General features: G+C 40.2%; 5 protein-coding genes and 1 long non-coding RNA gene across 6 annotated transcripts in view; 4 read left to right on the plus strand and 2 right to left on the minus strand.

Moving 5' to 3' along the window:
- Window positions 1–124: 124 nt before the first annotated feature.
- On the plus strand, window positions 125–1,296 carry LOC135803849 (uncharacterized). Its single transcript, XM_065317563.1, has 3 exons — window positions 125–291; window positions 351–548; window positions 620–1,296. The coding sequence occupies exons 1-3, from the start codon at window positions 269–271 to the stop codon at window positions 1,284–1,286; spliced, it is 888 nt and encodes a 295-aa protein (XP_065173635.1). The 5' UTR covers window positions 125–268; the 3' UTR covers window positions 1,287–1,296.
- Window positions 540–1,472, minus strand: LOC135803852 (uncharacterized). Its single transcript, XR_010550896.1, has 2 exons — window positions 1,376–1,472; window positions 540–1,157 (listed from the first exon to the last, which is right to left on the minus strand). It is a non-coding gene; the product is annotated as an uncharacterized lncRNA (long non-coding RNA).
- Window positions 1,438–3,555, plus strand: Stip1 (Stress-induced phosphoprotein 1). Its single transcript, XM_065317557.1, has 2 exons — window positions 1,438–1,591; window positions 1,712–3,555. Exons 1-2 carry the CDS (start codon window positions 1,583–1,585, stop codon window positions 3,335–3,337), a joined length of 1,635 nt encoding a protein of 544 aa, XP_065173629.1. The 5' UTR covers window positions 1,438–1,582; the 3' UTR covers window positions 3,338–3,555.
- Window positions 3,556–3,863: 308 nt separating this feature from the next.
- On the plus strand, window positions 3,864–7,395 carry Mad (Mothers against dpp). Its single transcript, XM_065317562.1, has 2 exons — window positions 3,864–4,101; window positions 4,583–7,395. Exon 2 carries the CDS (start codon window positions 4,602–4,604, stop codon window positions 5,970–5,972), a length of 1,371 nt encoding a protein of 456 aa, XP_065173634.1. The 5' UTR covers window positions 3,864–4,101; window positions 4,583–4,601; the 3' UTR covers window positions 5,973–7,395.
- Window positions 7,396–7,484: 89 nt separating this feature from the next.
- Window positions 7,485–11,661, minus strand: Nmdar1 (NMDA receptor 1). The gene is made up of 13 exons (XM_065317555.1): window positions 11,455–11,661; window positions 11,275–11,397; window positions 10,883–11,206; window positions 10,723–10,823; window positions 10,457–10,630; window positions 10,113–10,374; window positions 9,751–9,964; window positions 9,151–9,672; window positions 8,951–9,099; window positions 8,743–8,900; window positions 8,513–8,685; window positions 8,198–8,451; window positions 7,485–8,131 (listed from the first exon to the last, which is right to left on the minus strand). The coding sequence occupies exons 1-13, from the start codon at window positions 11,590–11,592 to the stop codon at window positions 7,880–7,882; spliced, it is 2,844 nt and encodes a 947-aa protein (XP_065173627.1). The 5' UTR covers window positions 11,593–11,661; the 3' UTR covers window positions 7,485–7,879.
- A 782-nt stretch (window positions 11,662–12,443) lies between these two features.
- Window positions 12,444–17,112, plus strand: part of toc (toucan) — a 42,033-nt gene continuing 37,364 nt past the window's right edge. Inside the window, exon 1 of the mRNA XM_065317554.1 lies at window positions 12,444–12,775. Coding sequence (XP_065173626.1) covers window positions 12,761–12,775 — 15 coding nt within the window. The 5' untranslated portion in view covers window positions 12,444–12,760. The remainder of the gene's footprint in view (window positions 12,776–17,112) is intronic.

Consider the following 17,112-nt stretch of genomic DNA (forward strand, 5'->3'; position numbering starts at 1 on the left):
AACTGTGTTTGTATTGATTGCAACTCACATTTTTTTAAGATCTTGTTTGTATTGTTGTTATGGTTGCCATGACAGCGCTGGCAACCATATTGAAATATTGTTGCGTTTTTGTTGTGACAAAAAGCAGATAGCAAAATACTTAACATGAACAATGCTTGATACGGGGAGCGATTAGAATTGTGATAAAGAATTTGTGTGATAATACTAACATGATTTGATAAAATCATTATCATTCATGTGAAAATAGTGTGAACAACGTAATATCATCATGAATGAGTTTAGTTGTAAGCAGTAAGTTCTTAAATTCTATTTTAAACATGAAATAGTAATAAATTATGTGCATTTTTTAGAATAGAACAATGTTTAACTGAAAATCTCATTGATCTGAACAAACTTCAAAGCAAATGTGACAAAATCAAACATAGAATTCTAAAAAATCGAAAGTGTGAAGACGTTTCTGAAATAGTTTTACAATTCATCAACGATATTAAGCAGAAATATGTTGGAGAGAAAGCATCCAAATATAAACTAGTTACGTCAATAGAATGGTTGGTATTTACAAAGTCCTAAATATAAGATTATACGGAAAATTATATTTTAAATGTGTATACTATTTCAGTTATATATTAAATCAATTCCATGATGCTGTGGCGCCGATTTTTTACGAAGCATTCAAGACCGAAGATGAGTTGATCTTCCAAAAGTGTTTATCTCTACAAAATGTGAAGTTTTCTCATAATTTTGATCATGTTCAATTGCCGGCATCCATTGTGGAATTGGCTAGTTTAGATGCACATAAAACAGTCCACGAAAAAATGGCATGCATGTCGGCGTGCTACGATTTTATTTTCGCCGATTTGAAGTTTGCAATGGTCGAACTCATCGCCGAAAGCGGCGGTGATTGCTCGGAAATTCCTGGTAACATCCCAATTGCAAACAATCAGGATATCGTGCTGCTCTTAGTTGAAGTGATCCTGCGCGCCAAATGCAAACACTTGTACAGCAATTTGTACTTTGTGCAATCGCTGGGCGATCTTCATCTCACTGACAAGGATTGTGAGCGCGTCCTGTTGTGTTTCAATGAAGCGATTGAAGTGCTGACGGATATCAATGAGGACTCTGCGGGCACGTTTCGCAAAACGTGCAGTGAGATGGATCTGAAACAATATAACAATTTTATGCAGGAGTTGGATAACTCCGCCATTTGTAATAGTTTTGAGCGTCTCTCCTTGACGAGAATTACTCGGCAAATTTCTAAATCATATGAATATATTGGTAAACTATAAATCTTATAAACATGTTTTGTTTAATAATCTCCTAGCAATTTATTTTTAATTTTTGAACATCTTGTATATGTCAGATTATTTGAATTTACCGCTTCGTTTCGTTGACGACCGTTCGCGTTCGGTGTCAACATTGATATTGTAGTGGGGGATCGGCAAGAGAGTTCTGGAACATTCGCGTGATTTCATGTGCTGCAAAAACCTCGCCGGCTCGTGCGCATTTACACCTTAGTTTTTGACTCTGAATCAGCGTTAAACCACATTTCTCTAGTAATCTGTGCACCGTGCGATACAAAGCAATGGATCAAGTAAGTATTTATAATTTTGTGACGGTTAAATCAGTCGCACGCCGTTTTCGAACAATTCCATTCACACACATGTCACCCACACACGCTCTGCCGGACTCTCATCAAAACATGCGGTTTTAGGTTGCGGCATTGAAAGATTTGGGCAATAAGGCATTGGCGGAAAACAAATTCGATGAGGCCATTAAATTCTACTCGGATGCCATCGATCTTGACGGCAACAATCACGTTCTCTATTCGAATCGCTCAGCCGCCTATGCAAAATTGCAACAATATGATATGGCATTGCAAGATGCTGAAAAGACTGTTAGTATTAAACCTGACTGGGCAAAGGGTTATTCACGCAAAGGTCTCGCCCTGGCATATTTGAATAGGACAGATGAGGCAATTGAAACTTACACTGCTGGCTTACAACTTGATCCAACTAATGCCACTTTGAAGGAGGGCCTGGCTGATTGCAGAGCAAGCAGTGCCAGGCAACAACAGTCTAGATCTTTCCCCAATCCCTTCACAGGGCCGGAAGTTATGAACAAATTGCGGAATGATCCCCGCACAAAGGAACTGCTCAACGATCCAAGTTATTTAACTCTTTTGGCTGAGCTTCAGCAAAATCCACAAGCAATGGCCACCAAACTGCAGGATCCCAGAGTGATGACCACACTTAGTGTTCTATTAAATTTAGAGGGTGAACCAATGGAGACTGATTCTGATTACACTCCACCACCCAAGAAACAAGAGCCACCAAAAGAAGTGCCCAAAAAGGAGCCTGAGCCTGATTTACCAGAAAATAAGAGGGAAGCAAAAGCTGCTAAAGAAAAGGGCAATGAGTTTTACAAGAAGAAAGACTTTGAGAAGGCAATTGAATTTTATACAAAGGCCATTGAGCACGACCCAACCGACATCACTTTCTTTAATAACTTAGCGGCTGTATACTTCGAGATGAAACAATTCGACAAGTGCATTGAGCAATGCGAAAAGGGCATCGATATAGGACGTGAAAACCGCGCCGATTTCAAGCTTATCGCTAAAGCCATGATGAGAATAGGCAATGCTTACAAGAAACTTAAACAATGGAAGCAAGCTAAGGTATACTATGAAAAATCCATGTCCGAACACAGAACGCCCGAGATCAAGACTCTTCTTAGCGATATCGAGAAGGTTATCCGAGAGGAAGACCGCAAGGCCTATGTTGATCCATCCAAGGCCGAAGCCGAGAAGGAAATCGGCAATGAATTTTTCAAGAAGGGCGATTACGCCACCGCAGTCAAACACTACTCGGAAGCCATCAGACGTAATCCAGAAGATCCCAAGTTGTACAGTAATCGCGCGGCGTGCTACACTAAACTAGCTGCTTTCGATCTAGGCCTTAAGGATTGTGATGATTGCGTCCGTTTAGATCCGAAATTCATCAAAGGATGGATTCGCAAGGGACACATTCTGCAAGGCATGCAGCAGCCGTCGAAGGCTAGCGCCGCATTCCAGAAAGCTCTCGAGTTGGACCCCAACAACGCGGAAGCATTGCAGGGCTATCGATCGTGTACCATGCTTGATAGCAGCGATCCAGAAAAGGTGCGACAGCGCGCGATGGCCGATCCGGAAGTGCAGCAGATTCTCCGCGATCCCGCGATGCGTATCATTCTCGAACAGATGCAGAACGATCCTAGGGCTTTGCAGGATCATCTAAAGAATCCCGACATTGCTGCTAAAATACATAAACTGCTTGAATCTGGTTTGATTGCTATCCACTAAACATCAATGCTATGCGTCGTGTCACGAGATGGTGCCAGTATTTATGTACTTTGTATATTGTTGCTCCGGCTAACTGCGTCATGATTAGCGAGTTGAAATGTTTCAGGATATAATTTGGTAATTTTAGGCATTTCCTACATACGTGTATCGATTATACTTAGTTTAGCATATCAGTTTTTTTCTTATTATGTTGTAATAAACATACTTCATTTTATTAATTGTCATTGTTTCGTTTTTGACCTTTATTCAATTTAAATTTGTGATGTTAAGTTAACTGCACTCAATTTATCAACACCAAAACAAGAAAAAAAAAAGTTGAATTGCTTAAAATGTGTATTCATGGTTGCCTTGTGATGCGGTTAGCGTTGAAAACTGAATCAGTAGAGAATTAAACAATTTAAATAAGTAGTAGTCTGCAAAACACCCTGTAATAATTGATTTATTTAATTGTTCGTCAGTTTTCGGCAACGAGCGTAAGCGAGCTTGCCAAGGTCGCGGCGATTCCGTTTTGACGTGCGCAAACGCAGCGCTCCGAAGCGCCCGCGGCCAAACGGCGAACGAGCTTCCTGGCGTCTGGATGTCGGGCTTCGGTTGGCTTCTGTGCGTTGCTCTGTGTTATTGCAAGCAGTTTGCGCTCGGCGCTAATGTTACAAGTTCACGCCGAGATAATCACCGTCACATCGAGATTACGCATCGTGGATAAATAAACGCGCGAGCCATCGATATAATTTCGCACGCACTGCGGCGAGCGTCGAACCTAACAGGTAAGCGAACTGCAATCATTTCCTGGTTCAAACGACACTGGTAACACCGCTGCCTGGGATGCATCCTACCTCTTCATTTCGAAACGAAACTAGTTTGCATCACTCGCGCATTTTGCGATGTTTTTGCTCTTATTAAACCCTCATCTCCGCTTCGCCGTATGCCGTTACTAACCATCGCTGTGTTGTTGACGCTTCCCGGATCAACATCACGTTCATCCCACCTCTCGGCTTGCTGTAGCATTAGTTTCGTTTAGTTTTCGCTCTAACTTTGGTTTAGGCGCATGCATTTGCACTCTACGCTCCATACACGTTACGCTATGCTGATAAGATGCGAGCGGTGATTGTGACTCAAAATTGGGTGTTTGTGTGCGTGCGCTGACTCATTTCCCGTTTGCAAGTTTCCCTACTGTGTGCGCATTATTTAAATTCGTATTTCACCCCCTTGGAAAAGTGAGTGTCTTAGCACAATGTTGGTTTTTAGAGCAAACAACAATAACACCATGGAGACTGATGAGCCTGAATCATCCAGTGGGCCAATATCAAGCTTGAACAGCTTGTTTTCCTTCACCAGTCCAGCTGTAAAGAAACTACTTGGCTGGAAGCAAGGTGATGAAGAAGAAAAGTGGGCTGAGAAAGCTGTGGATAGTTTGGTAAAGAAGTTGAAGAAACGAAAAGGCGCTGTCGAGGACCTAGAGCGCGCGTTATCTTGTCCAGGAACGCCCAGTAAATGTGTAACAATTCCGCGTTCTCTTGACGGCCGCCTACAAGTCTCACACCGTAAAGGTTTGCCGCATGTGATATATTGCCGAGTGTGGCGATGGCCCGACTTGCAGAGCCATCACGAACTTAAGCCTATAGAGCAGTGCCAATATCCATTCTCAGCCAAGCAGAAAGAGGTCTGCATCAATCCCTATCATTACAAACGGGTCGAGAGTCCAGTTTTGCCGCCAGTGCTCGTGCCAAGACACAACGATTACGTTCCCGGACATTCCCTTCTGCCCTTCCAACAGATTCTTGACAACAATATGCCGCACAACGTTAGCTATTCTTCGTCCGGCTTCAGTAGTGGTCACGCCAGCCCCAGCTCACCGGCGAATATTCCCAGCCCTGGCAGCATTAGCTCGCTGCAGTCGTCGAACAATCCACAGTCGCCGTACTCGAATTTAGCAGAAACACCACCACCGGCGTACAGTCCCACCGACGACCAGCCTGCGAACAACAATGTTACGACCGAGCCAAACCTCGCTGATGTGCAATCAGTAGCTTACCAAGAACAGCAGTACTGGGCGTCGATAGCCTACTACGAGCTCAATTGTCGTGTCGGTGAAGTTTTCCACTGTCAATCAACGTCTGTCATTGTTGACGGTTTTACCAACCCTCGTAGCAACCACGATCGTTTTTGTCTTGGCCAACTTAGCAACGTCAACCGCAACTCGACCATAGAGAACACACGACGTCATATCGGCAAAGGTGTACATTTGTACTATGTGAATGGCGAGGTGTACGCCGAGTGTCTGTCGGACAGTGCGATCTTTGTGCAGTCGCGTAACTGCAATCACCACCACAGCTTCCACCCGTCGACTGTATGCAAAATACCTGCTGGATGCTCGCTGCGGATATTCAATAATGCCGAATTTGCGCAATTGCTTTCCACGTGTGTCAATCACGGTTTTGAGGCGGTATATGAGCTAACGAAAATGTGCACAATTCGAATGAGTTTTGTCAAAGGCTGGGGTGCCGAGTACCATCGGCAGGACGTGACGAGCACGCCGTGCTGGATCGAAGTGCATTTGCATGGTCCACTTCAGTGGCTGGACAAGGTGCTCACGCAAATGGGTGCTCCTCACAACGCCATCAGTTCGGTCTCATAAACGGTTATTAATGCAAGTTTTTATTTTAATTACGATTACCTACCTTAAGCATGCCTCTCTAAATACAAGGCTTCAAGTTCGAAATAACTCGGAAACTAGTGAAATTGGAAACAATTTTTGATCAACTTTGTATTTTCGAATAGTTTATTAAGGTACAATAATACCAGTGAATAGGAGTTTGCAACTGATCTCGTGAAATTGTAACTTGATATGCGTTCGCTAATTGCCTAAGTTGCGTGCAACGAACACAAATGAACGATAACGAAGCGCCCAGATAATGCGTCTTCGGAATGTGTGTGTATTGAATTTCCAAACATTAAGCTGTTACTACTTTAATATGCAAGTTTATAAAGGGCGCTTATCTTGAGAATGTGAGTTATGAAAAAGTTGATGCATTGTATATAATTAAGTATTGTTTTTCTTGTACCCGAATGTTGATTGGAACTAGATCGTGGCGCCACACGATCTTACCTATAACAAAAACGAATTTGCTCGTTTACTATTTGGTACTAAAATCCATCCAATTTATGCCTAAATGTAAAGTGCTCTTGTTTTGCAAAGATTTACAATTGTATGGGACTTGCTGTTTCATGCATTAAACGGATATTACCATATTGCCTAATGTGAAGTGCGCTTGATTTGCAAACAAATTAAATAACTTAATGCAGTTTTAAATTACGTACAAGTTGTAATGTGCAAGGAGAAATCACAAAAGTTTACTACAAAAGCATTTATTTTCAAATTATCTATGAAAATTATATTTATAGAGAAACTATTTACCTCTACCAGAAGAAAGGCCATATATAAATATTTTTATTCGTGAAATATTAATATTAACTACGTTAAAAAATGTTGTGCAAACTGTAAACAAGTGCAAATAATGATATATTGATGGAACGAATTTTGAGAAAAAAATATGTGCATGTGCAAAACGAATATGATAAATAATGTAAATGTACAAGTTAATGTATAGATTTTAATGAAGTTCAAACAAGACGCGTATTTCTCAACACACTATTTTACAAATAACGTATTCAATGTTCATTCTTCGATTTGCTAGTGTATGATGGAAAGAAGGAGTAAGGTTTCGTTACAAAATTTATATTAATTGATTGATAAAATTGAATTTGTTGTGTTGCCATTATCTTGCTCATTTATATCTTATTGTAAATTTGTTATATTTTTAATGTTTAATATTTTATAACGTGTATTTTGATACGTTTGGTGATTTCGTTATCATCTGCAATTACACATGTGCAACTCTTGGCTAAATGCATAATTTCGTTTCTTTTTTTCTTCCGTTTTGTTAAAACTTTAAGTCGTTTTGTTTATATAAATTACGAGGTAGTAATAAGCAGCCATATTATATACCGTAAATCAGTAAATTTGTAATATAAGACATAAATAAAAAAAAATTAAAGTATTTTACCTCTTCTTTCATGCTCCTGGGATAGGCGGATGTAAAAAAAAGTTAAGGTGATGGAATTATTAATTATTTTGATTAGAAAAACATTTCGAAACAAGTATAATATATTTGGGTGGCAAAAACCAGTGATTACACTGTATACATTGAATTATAAATAATTATCTCTGTTTAAACGCCAATCTCCTTGGTTAAAAGTTTAGTTATGATTTTATAGGGTTTTGTTGCCCACTAACTACATGTTTCACAAATATGTATTTAAATGTGACCTGTCTTTTAGATATAGTTTGTTTACGCTAACGTGTTTAATTGCCTAGTATGAACGAGTGTTTCGCCACTCGACATTTCTCCGTTCCTTGCATTTCCTGTCATTTCCGGTTGGTCGATGCATGGTTTATCGAGCTTTCCTCAAGTACATACAACACTCGTGACATTGATACACAAGACTATGGTACGAGTATTCGCGCTTACTATAGTAACGCGATTAAACAATTAGGTGCGAAACGTCGGGAGTGTAGGCGGGCATATACCGCGGTACGGGTTGTACACCGCCACCCGACTCGTCGCTTCTTCGCTGCCTGATGTCAGAATCGCCTGGCCATGCTCGCTCCGGTCCGCCGCCCTGCCGCTGCTGTTGGTACTTGTCGACGACTAAGCTGATTGTTGTCGGATCGTTGACACCATTCGATTTTATGCGCCGCTGCGTCGTCAGCGATTGCCGCTGGTTTTTCCGTTTCTGTAACGATTTCCACCACATGTTCACACTAATCAATCACTTTTCGTAGATATTTCCAGTACATACCTCAACACATCCTCGCCACTTGTCCGCAGCATGACGAGCGAGTTCCATACGCTTCTGTTTTTTGATTTGATGCTTCTTGTAGGCCATTTCTATAACGATAAGCGCAATACCGCCGACTATACCTGCCGCGACCAATATGAATACGCCCGCCATGTTTTTCAATCCAAGCGTGTTTGGAGTTTTCTCGAATTGTTCGCATTGTTGAATGTTGCCTTGGAGTATCCATTTGTTTTCCAAGCTCTCCATAAACCCACCTGGAAATGTTAATCATGCATAATGTAGATGGTAATTATCTCGTGGGTGGTTATTTATTACTTTCGTGAAAGTCCAAAATTGCAAGCGTCACTTCATCAGACCATGGCGATCCTTTTTGCAGTCCTATACCGTATCCAGAACGACCGAACAATTCTCCAGCTGTCACAAGTTCGCAATCTTGAGCGGCTTCAAACTCCAAGCGTGAGCTGTCCCAAATAAATGCCATCAATTTTCTGGAATCACAACTTGAGTAAATAGTATTCAAGCAGGTGTTGTGACGGTGTTGTTACCCATTCTTAACATCTTGAATAGCATCCTCTGCAGTCAAGTAATTGTTTGACTCCATGGTTCGATACATATTGGATAGTTCTACCTGTCGTCTAAAGTACATATCGACAGCGGAGCCGCGCACTGTTGCACATGTCAGGTTTTCCATTGTGTTGCGCAACTACAAGATATGTTAATTAACTTTAACACACATCAACATTAGTTTTGTACCCTGGCATCGTTGATTCCTGTAAGTTTGGTTTTTGGTCGTTCCAACACGAGGAAAGCAGCCAAGTTGGCAGTGTATGAAGCTACAATGATCATCGCAAATCCAGCCCACACCATACCCAAAACCCTTGCTGAGAAACTTCGAGGTGTTCCTGTAAAATGTTTCGAAATAGATTTATTCCATCGAATAATGTTTTACAAACCTTCGCCAATGCCACTGTTTAATAATACTCCCCAGGCAAACCAAATGGCACTCGACAAGTTAAGAGCATCTTCTTCTGTACCATCAGTATTTGCCAGCTTGAACCTTCCAAACGGTGAAAATCTATCTAACAAATACAGCACTAATGCAACCACGTGCACAGATACCATAACGAGGATCCACAGCGTGTTACTGAATGGTTGCAAGAAGGATACCAAGGTGGACGACCGCGAGGGTTTTTTCTCCAGAATAGTGATGCCTTGATACTTAAACGGTTTGCTGAACTCAATGAACTCGGCGCGTTCAGGATTGATCGTTAACGGCGCCACAATCATATCAGCCCGCTCACCGACTAATTCACCAATCAGTCCGGTCCATTCTTTCTTGGTGGTGTTATTCTTTATGAGGTAATTGCCGAACTGGCCATCAGGCGAAAGTGCTAATGTGTACGTGAAGTTAATCTTCTTGGACAGTTCTTTTAAGAGATCCATGCAGAACCCTTTGCAGCAGTACCTTCCTGTTTCTGGAGCAGAACATTAATTTACTGCGCGAAATACGAGCGCACATTCGCATAATAAATGAGAACTCATTAAAAGCGTACCATCTTGAGTGGAGTTGAAATGCGGGCATGGAATTTCCTCGTCAGGCAGACACTCCTCTTGGTCGTTTAATTTGCGTGTATAAACGAATGGCTTCTCTTCGATGGTGAGCACTTTCAGGTGTGTCGGAATCATGAAGCCTTCGGGTTTTATGTTTAAGCGACCAGGCCACATAATGTTCTTCTCATCCACTGATAAAGTCATTCGATTGGTATCCTATGTAAAGTAGGTAATTAATTAGTATAATATCTGCTCCCAAGTGATGATAGCTTAAAAGCATAATTTTGATTAGCATAGAATTAGTATTACCTACACTATTTTATATAACTAACTCCTAGTTAATTTTTTATTTTGTGTTTTGTACCTTGTCAAAGAAATATTTTCCCACATTAACTTGTTTCTTACGAAGCTGTATGTTTACGAGGTTGTATTCGGCGTTGATGCGATCACCCTGATCATCAAACGCAACTTTTCCGGTTTCGCCATTCATCAGGGTTTGTTTGCGAATAAAGTTAAACAAATCTTTTCCAGTTTCCCAAATGGAACCCGAGTTGTCACAGTCTTTGGGTGCTTCGGCGATCTCTTTTGTTTGGTTCATATCGCGCAAAGCAGATGCCAATACATATCTAAAGTTTGAATAATGTCAGTATCAGTAACCTTGGAAGTTTTAATGAATTTACAACTTTTTGAGTCTCTGATAAGACTTACATGCTATCACGTATATGCGCCTTCTCATTGGTGGCATTCACAAGCTTTAAGCCTAAAAGTCCTTCTGGGACATTGTCTGCCTGCAAAGCCTGCTCGGTGACAATCCAGGCGTATCCTGCGTCAGTCATGTTTAACCAGGCTGCATCGCGGAAAATCACCCGTGCGTCGGTTTTACTGCAAACATTTCATTACGTTTAGATAACTCTGTTTGCGTCAAGAATGGGAAAGCGATAATACTGGGTTTTGAAAGAGAAACTTGATGATACCTTGCGTAGACTAAGTAAACCCGAGCTTGGGCGTTTCGGATTTCGTTGAGTTGCGCCGTAAAAGTTTCAATGCCCGGTTCAAATTCAATTATCGACTCTACCTACAGAGATAGCAAAACTTCATTTCCGCAAGATACAGAAAATAAAGAAATGGTTTTACCTGTACTTTTATTTCTATGTCATCTTCCATACTTTGAGAAGTGGTTTGGAATCTTCCTAAAATCGCTCTTCCGTCAGTATCCGAAGAATGAATAAAAATCACTTTTTTGTAATTGAAATGTTTCAACATTTCAACCCATACATCCGCCTGGTGAGAATAGGGCGGGACGGTTCTCAAAAACGACACATGAATGTTTTTGTCCGAAAATGCTGAATCTCTGGATGATATTCCAATAACAGGGATGTGGTAAAATCCGCTGGTATAAGAAACAGCGGCTGGGGACAAATCTCCTGTAAGTGGATGTGATACAACCACCGCATACACCTAAAAAAAACAACAATGTTCAATGACCTCGTTACAACCTAATAATCCATAAACATCCGTCCACGTACCCTATTTGCAATTAGATATTTGCAAACATTCAGAGCAGTTCGAATTGGGTTCGGGTCCATCAGAATCGCCGTGTCGTAATAGGTAACTCCCTTGTTGACATATTGGGTGTTATAGTTCAAGTGCTACAAAAACAAAACAAACGGTTTTGGGGATGACACACACGGAGGGATGAGTAATACCGCGATGGTTTCCTTAAAATAGAACTCGCTCTCGTTGCTGCTGAGGACGCCGCCAATGTTGTAGACGGCGGTATTTGGCGGGGACCATTGCGCGCCGCATACTCCCCACAGGAAGATCTTTAGCACCAGCCACTTCATGTTTGGCGGATGTGTTTACGGAGGGGGCGGCGGTTAACGCATCGCGCTGTCGGCGACGGACTGATCTGCCGAGATCGGCGAAGGCGCTGGATGCTGCGTGGAGCGCACAGCCGCACCCGTTGCCATAGCGATGCTAATATCGATTTGCAATGCTTTTAAGAACGGATTAACAACAATATTGAAGGTGACAAGTTTCGGAGATGGATGGCGAGGGTAATTTTCTAAATGGGGCAATAGAATATTTATTTATCACGCATTTAGAAGATTAATGTGTTGTTACCAGAATTTATATTGGAAAATGCAACATTTGCCATTTTATTATTTGGTAAAATAAATTGTACTAGGAATACTAATAATAAAAAATTGTAAAGTTTCAAATACGCCGACTCATTTTATAATACTACAAGCGTGAAAAATATTTGTGTTATTCAATGAACGACATTAGAAAGAAAATGGTCCAACCAATATGGCTACGATAAATTTTGAACTAGTATTTTGTGTTGCCTATGTGTCAGCGCAGTATTGTTTTGCGAAGCGCAAATTGATAAATCCGGTATAATCTGAATTGTCTTCCCGGACACGTAGCCATCATGAATACACTGGTCGTTTGGTTTCGCCCCCGTGTGCCCTCTGTGAATGTGGGACGTGCAGGATGGCGCGATACGTGAATGGAGTGCAGAAGGCGCCGGCGTCCTGCTGATGTTTGCGAAAATTTACAAGCGCGCCGGCATGTGCCGTATCGTCTTGGAGCATCGGGCGGCGTCGTCCGCCTTCGTACCGGCGGTTTGCATGCGCCGCTGATACGCTGAACGTGTACCTTGTGGCGCCGCGCGCGCGCCAGTATTGATCCACATGTCGCGATTCGCATCCACTACATTTTGACTTATCGCGCCCGCTGCTTATTGTTCCGAGCACATCGCTGACAACAACATCGCGCGGGTAAACATTAAATTTTTCCACTCTCGGCGAGGTGCGAGTTGCACACTGCGCCGTATGGGTGTCTGGACATTTTGAAAAACCTGAAAAACGGTTTCAACGGATTGTTTATTACGGCCACAAACGGTGTTATCACCGATCGTATGCCACCTCCGGTCGTGCGAGTCCAGTGGAATCAACCATTCGGGAATAGTGACGGTGTTTGAATCGCAACAACAGACTATTGAAAGTCATGTCGTCCACTGTGGTGAGTACCTACCATTTTATTCCTGTTTAAATTTTATGTTCGAAATATGAGAATCATTAAAATGATGTATAACTTTGGTCGGTAAACTGATGATTAGACTTGCGATATGAGGAAGTAATTTCAATACGAAGGATTGGCCGTTCGACTGACGGGCTCGGTCACAGTACCGAGGTCGGACGCGAAAGCGAATGCATTAATAACTGGGCTATAACTCAGGGTTCATTTACCTATAGCGATGCGCAAGTGCCACCTTTGCTTCAATTTTCCTGCCGTCGCACTTGAGAAATACGCCGGGCAGATAGGTAGAAAATACTCGTACACATTACCGTAACCTATTACATAAAAGTTACTTGCAAGTTGCGACCAGCGCACTTAAAGTGTGCTGAAGCGATGAGGCAAAGAGCGCCCGCAGGAACAGCAAAATTGCATGCATCATGCGAACGCATGCATACTGCATAACGTGGCTCCATGTATAATTGTTGCTATTCCTCATTTTACACTCGAGTTACAAGACCTTCAAGCAAGACAGACTTTTGTAAGCGGATTGCGACGTGACACGTGTTGTTATCGCGGAATATTTTTAGATAACCGCGCCGATAAATATTCTTCTTGTTTATTTACATGTTTTGAAGCAGAATTTCAATTTTATTTATTTTATGTGTGCTGGAATTGCACACATTTGTAACAAATAAAATAACAAAAGTGAATGTTGCATAATGTGGATTGTGGACATCGCGTTGTGATTTGCATAAATTTGCATTTGAGTTTGGCAATTAGCTATGGGCTTGCCCTCGCCAGCCGTTGACATACATTTTCGGACGTTTCTATGTATCTCATTCAGTATAAATAACTTTTGTCTGAATGAATACCAGCTCTCTGGAATGTAATTATCGCAATGTATTAAATCAGATAAAATTACTCAGGAATAATTGATACTTATGATAATCTTTATTTGACATTCTTTACTTGAATCGTAATCGCTACTAATAATTAATCTTGATTAAAATATAGATCAAATTTGCTTTTGTTCTCAGTAATCTTCGTAAAATGCACACTAATTAATCCAGTTTCTGGAGTTGATTCTATATTATGCAAATGCAGATTCCTTGAACCGACTGATTTAATATTTAGTGTCTGATTGTTCGTTTAATTGGCTCACGCTTCACTATTCATGCGAAGCCGCAGGAATTTCTTCCATCTTGCATTTTAATTTTAACATCACCTCCATTCCAATGCCAAAGCAGAGCTATGGGTGTACTCGTATTATACCAGATCTTTGGACAATTGTTGACGATCTATTCAATTTAAATCATCGTGGATACGAAATTCAATGAATTCGCCCATAAATAACTGAGAATATATAAATATACTATGTAGGAACACCTATGTTGTCGACCGAGCGCTCTGTGCTCATCGAACGCCAACGTTATTCGTTGATAAAATTTCGTGGTCATTGCTTTATTACCTTTACAAGTTCTCCGTGGGTAGTGCGCACGTCCCGACGTGTATTGGATACATGGCAATAAACGTATGAACTTAAACCTTTCCAGGAAGCTAATAGCCATCTCAGGTTTTATTTATCTTTTGTTTTGGTAGAAAATACACTCGGTGTTATTATGAGGAGTGTGAGGACAATACAAATATAGGAACTTTCTAAAACATTGTTTAGATTGATACAAAGAAAATCCATTTAGAATTATTGCATGATTTATGATTTATGCATATTGTTATTGTTATTTTTATTGTTATTATGAACCAATGTTTAGAAGTGAGAAGAGTAATTTTAACGAGGAGTATATTACTATGCGATTGGGAGAAATCCAATCGGATAAGAGATATTTTCACACTTGTTCTAGTTTTATCAATAGATTTATCGATGATATTAATCTTACATTTTTTCTGAGTTTTTCGTGTTTCTGTTTCATTCACCTTTAATCTACATTTGGTCTTTAGTGTATGTTTGCATGAATTGAACCATGAAATAACAGATTTTGTTAACTCAAGCATGGTGGGAATTAACATCCAGAAAATATGGAAAATCGCACGAAGGAAAAAGTTTCAAGTTCGTGTTGGTCAATAAAAATATGAAGTTGTGTGGTAACGCGGTCAATCCTCGGCGCATACCATTTTATTCATAAATTCAAATTACATCCTGACATATCTACAGACGCTCCAAATCCAAAGAGTGAAACTTTGTGGTCACGCATCATTTCATTCAGAAAACGCCGTCTATTTGGTTGCCTACCTTACTATATTCTTATAAATTATAAATTATCTTAAGTAAGTACAATATTATACATTGCAATAACATTTTCGGTTGATTTATGTGAATTTCGCTTGACACCAAAGGAAATAGCCTCTTGTGTGCCTATATAAATATTCAGCAACGCGGGTCCAAATATGTCGTGAGTGTGTGTCAAATAAATGCCCATTTGTTAATGGCAATAAAAAATACGAAAGGCATGAATGGAAAGAAAGGACCGTTCCCATTTCGAGCGTGCCGCAATGTTTGTATAGGCATGCTTCTAGTAAATATCGACAAAGTCGAAACGCGACGTCGCGGTATGTGCCTTGGCGTGTGTGTATGTTTGAAATCACCTTTTGGAGGTGCGCCTTGCCCGTGAAATTGTAGCTTTTAGCCTTTATGATCTTGCTGCCGCACTGTCTACGCTGTGCGCCTACAGTTTTCCAAAGATTTCGATTAGATTTTGAAGCAGTTAATATTTGGTGCAAACGTGAAAACATTTTTCACATCACAACGTTAATTGCATGATGAAATGGAGTTATCTTTGGTTTGCTATAGGTTTCGAGGTATTCACAAATTAAGTAGGAAACAGATCGTGACTTAAGCCCACCTGGTAATTGAATTTTAGTATCTATTGGAACCAATTTTAACTTAGGAAAATGAAAGTTAATTTCAAGTTCCCACGTAAAGCAATAAAATTAGGTTACAACAATAAATATTTGATTTCATTAAGTGATAAGAATCTATAATCAATATAGGACCGCATTATTTCGTAAGTTTTTCTGCGTTCATTAGCCATTTATGTTCTTAATCACATTTGTCGAGAGAAATTGATTCATTACATCGATTTGACTTTCTTTTCTTTAGCTTTGTTTTTGGCTCGAAGAGTTATTTTTTGTCTTGTTTCTGAGTAATCTACTGCGCCATTGGATTATTAATTGACACTGGGCTTTCAGTGGGTTAATCGATTTATCATGCATTAGTTTTGTAGACCGAATTTTATTTCCCTCATTACTTTGTTGTTCTTGGGTTTCTGCAGTTGTTTTTATGCACGATTAAGTCATAATTAGAGTTTGTTATTTTGCATTGCGATTTAAAGGAGGTTACTTGGGCAGAACAAACGAATGTATGATATTTATTGTTCTGTTGTGCTTATTCTACATATAAGTTAAAGGCGATTGTTCATGATGTGTTAAAATGCGATAATTTATTTATTAATAATGCCCGTGAGAACACAGGAACACAATGAGGCCCAGGTATTATACCATTACACATTTTAATTAACATTATGTTATTAATTACTAGAGTTACTTTTGTTAAATATTATATCTATCAAGCGCATCAGTTGCTTCCTTGTACTTACGTTTATAATTACATACAGCGTTTATAAACAATTACAAGTAATTACGTACGCGCGCATTGAGAGAATGTTGTAAATCAATTTATTAATAACGGTTATTCATAGTTGTATGTCATGTCATCTTGCATAATTGAAGGACACTTTTACGCAAAACAGTTTTGCATTCGATGTTTGAAGCATTCGCGATCATTTCTAAGCGACCTTATTAATGTAGGTATATATTTATTTAAATTTCTCAACATTCCATGTGAATTAAATTATACTCGCTGAGCAATAAACTGATATCACAACGAGTACAGGGACGTTGCAGCAAAATGTTTCTAATAAATCATTGTCCTCTAATAACTATGATAGTAACATCCAATAATCAAAAATTAAATTGCGCGACATGCAAAAATAACGGTGATATTCAATGTAAATTTCACAAGATATAATTCTGCGCCCAGTTAGAAATCATTCATAGCGAAACCAATGCGAAATGTCACGTTGCGTGACAGAAATCGCCAATTCAAATCGGATACTAAAATTACCCGCCGACCGTTTATAATTACTCATTACCCTTATTATATTTGTTAAAATTACACAGCGCGTTATGCCGTTGCGTTATTATTAGACCACTAGAGATCACGTAAGTGAGCGTCGTCGCTGTGTGTGCATCATGGTGAAATCCCAGGAAGTCTTGCGCGTTTTTTGCTCGCAAACTTGCAGTCACTTGCAGAATCGCAGTCGCGA

The sequence above is a fragment of the Atheta coriaria genome, unplaced genomic scaffold (genome assembly GCF_025399875.1).
Source record: "Atheta coriaria isolate IRGN ID8LTWV9N9 unplaced genomic scaffold, Caltech_Dcor_3.1 hic_scaffold_3_pilon, whole genome shotgun sequence".
Taxonomy (NCBI): Eukaryota; Metazoa; Arthropoda; class Insecta; order Coleoptera; family Staphylinidae; genus Dalotia; species Dalotia coriaria.

Bases quoted from the DNA above. Each gene is read 5' to 3' on its own strand.
- LOC135803849 (XM_065317563.1), top strand. From the start codon at position 269: ATGAATGAGTTTAGTTGTAAGCA. The intron at 292-350 runs GTAAGTTCTTAA...TGCATTTTTTAG, and splicing joins AATGAGTTTAGTTGTAAGCA to AATAGAACAATGTTTAACTG. The intron at 549-619 runs GTTGGTATTTAC...ATACTATTTCAG, and splicing joins CTAGTTACGTCAATAGAATG to TTATATATTAAATCAATTCC.
- Mad (XM_065317562.1), top strand. From the start codon at position 4,602: ATGGAGACTGATGAGCCTGAATCATCCAGTGGGCCAATATCAAGCTTG.
- Nmdar1 (XM_065317555.1), bottom strand. From the start codon at position 11,592: ATGAAGTGGCTGGTGCTAAAGATCTTCCTGTGGGGAGTATGCGGCGCG. The intron at 10,824-10,882 runs GTAAAACCATTT...CTATCTCTGTAG, and splicing joins ACATAGAAATAAAAGTACAG to GTAGAGTCGATAATTGAATT. The intron at 9,100-9,150 runs GTTTGTAAAACA...AACATTTTACAG, and splicing joins AAACAGTGGCATTGGCGAAG to GAACACCTCGAAGTTTCTCA.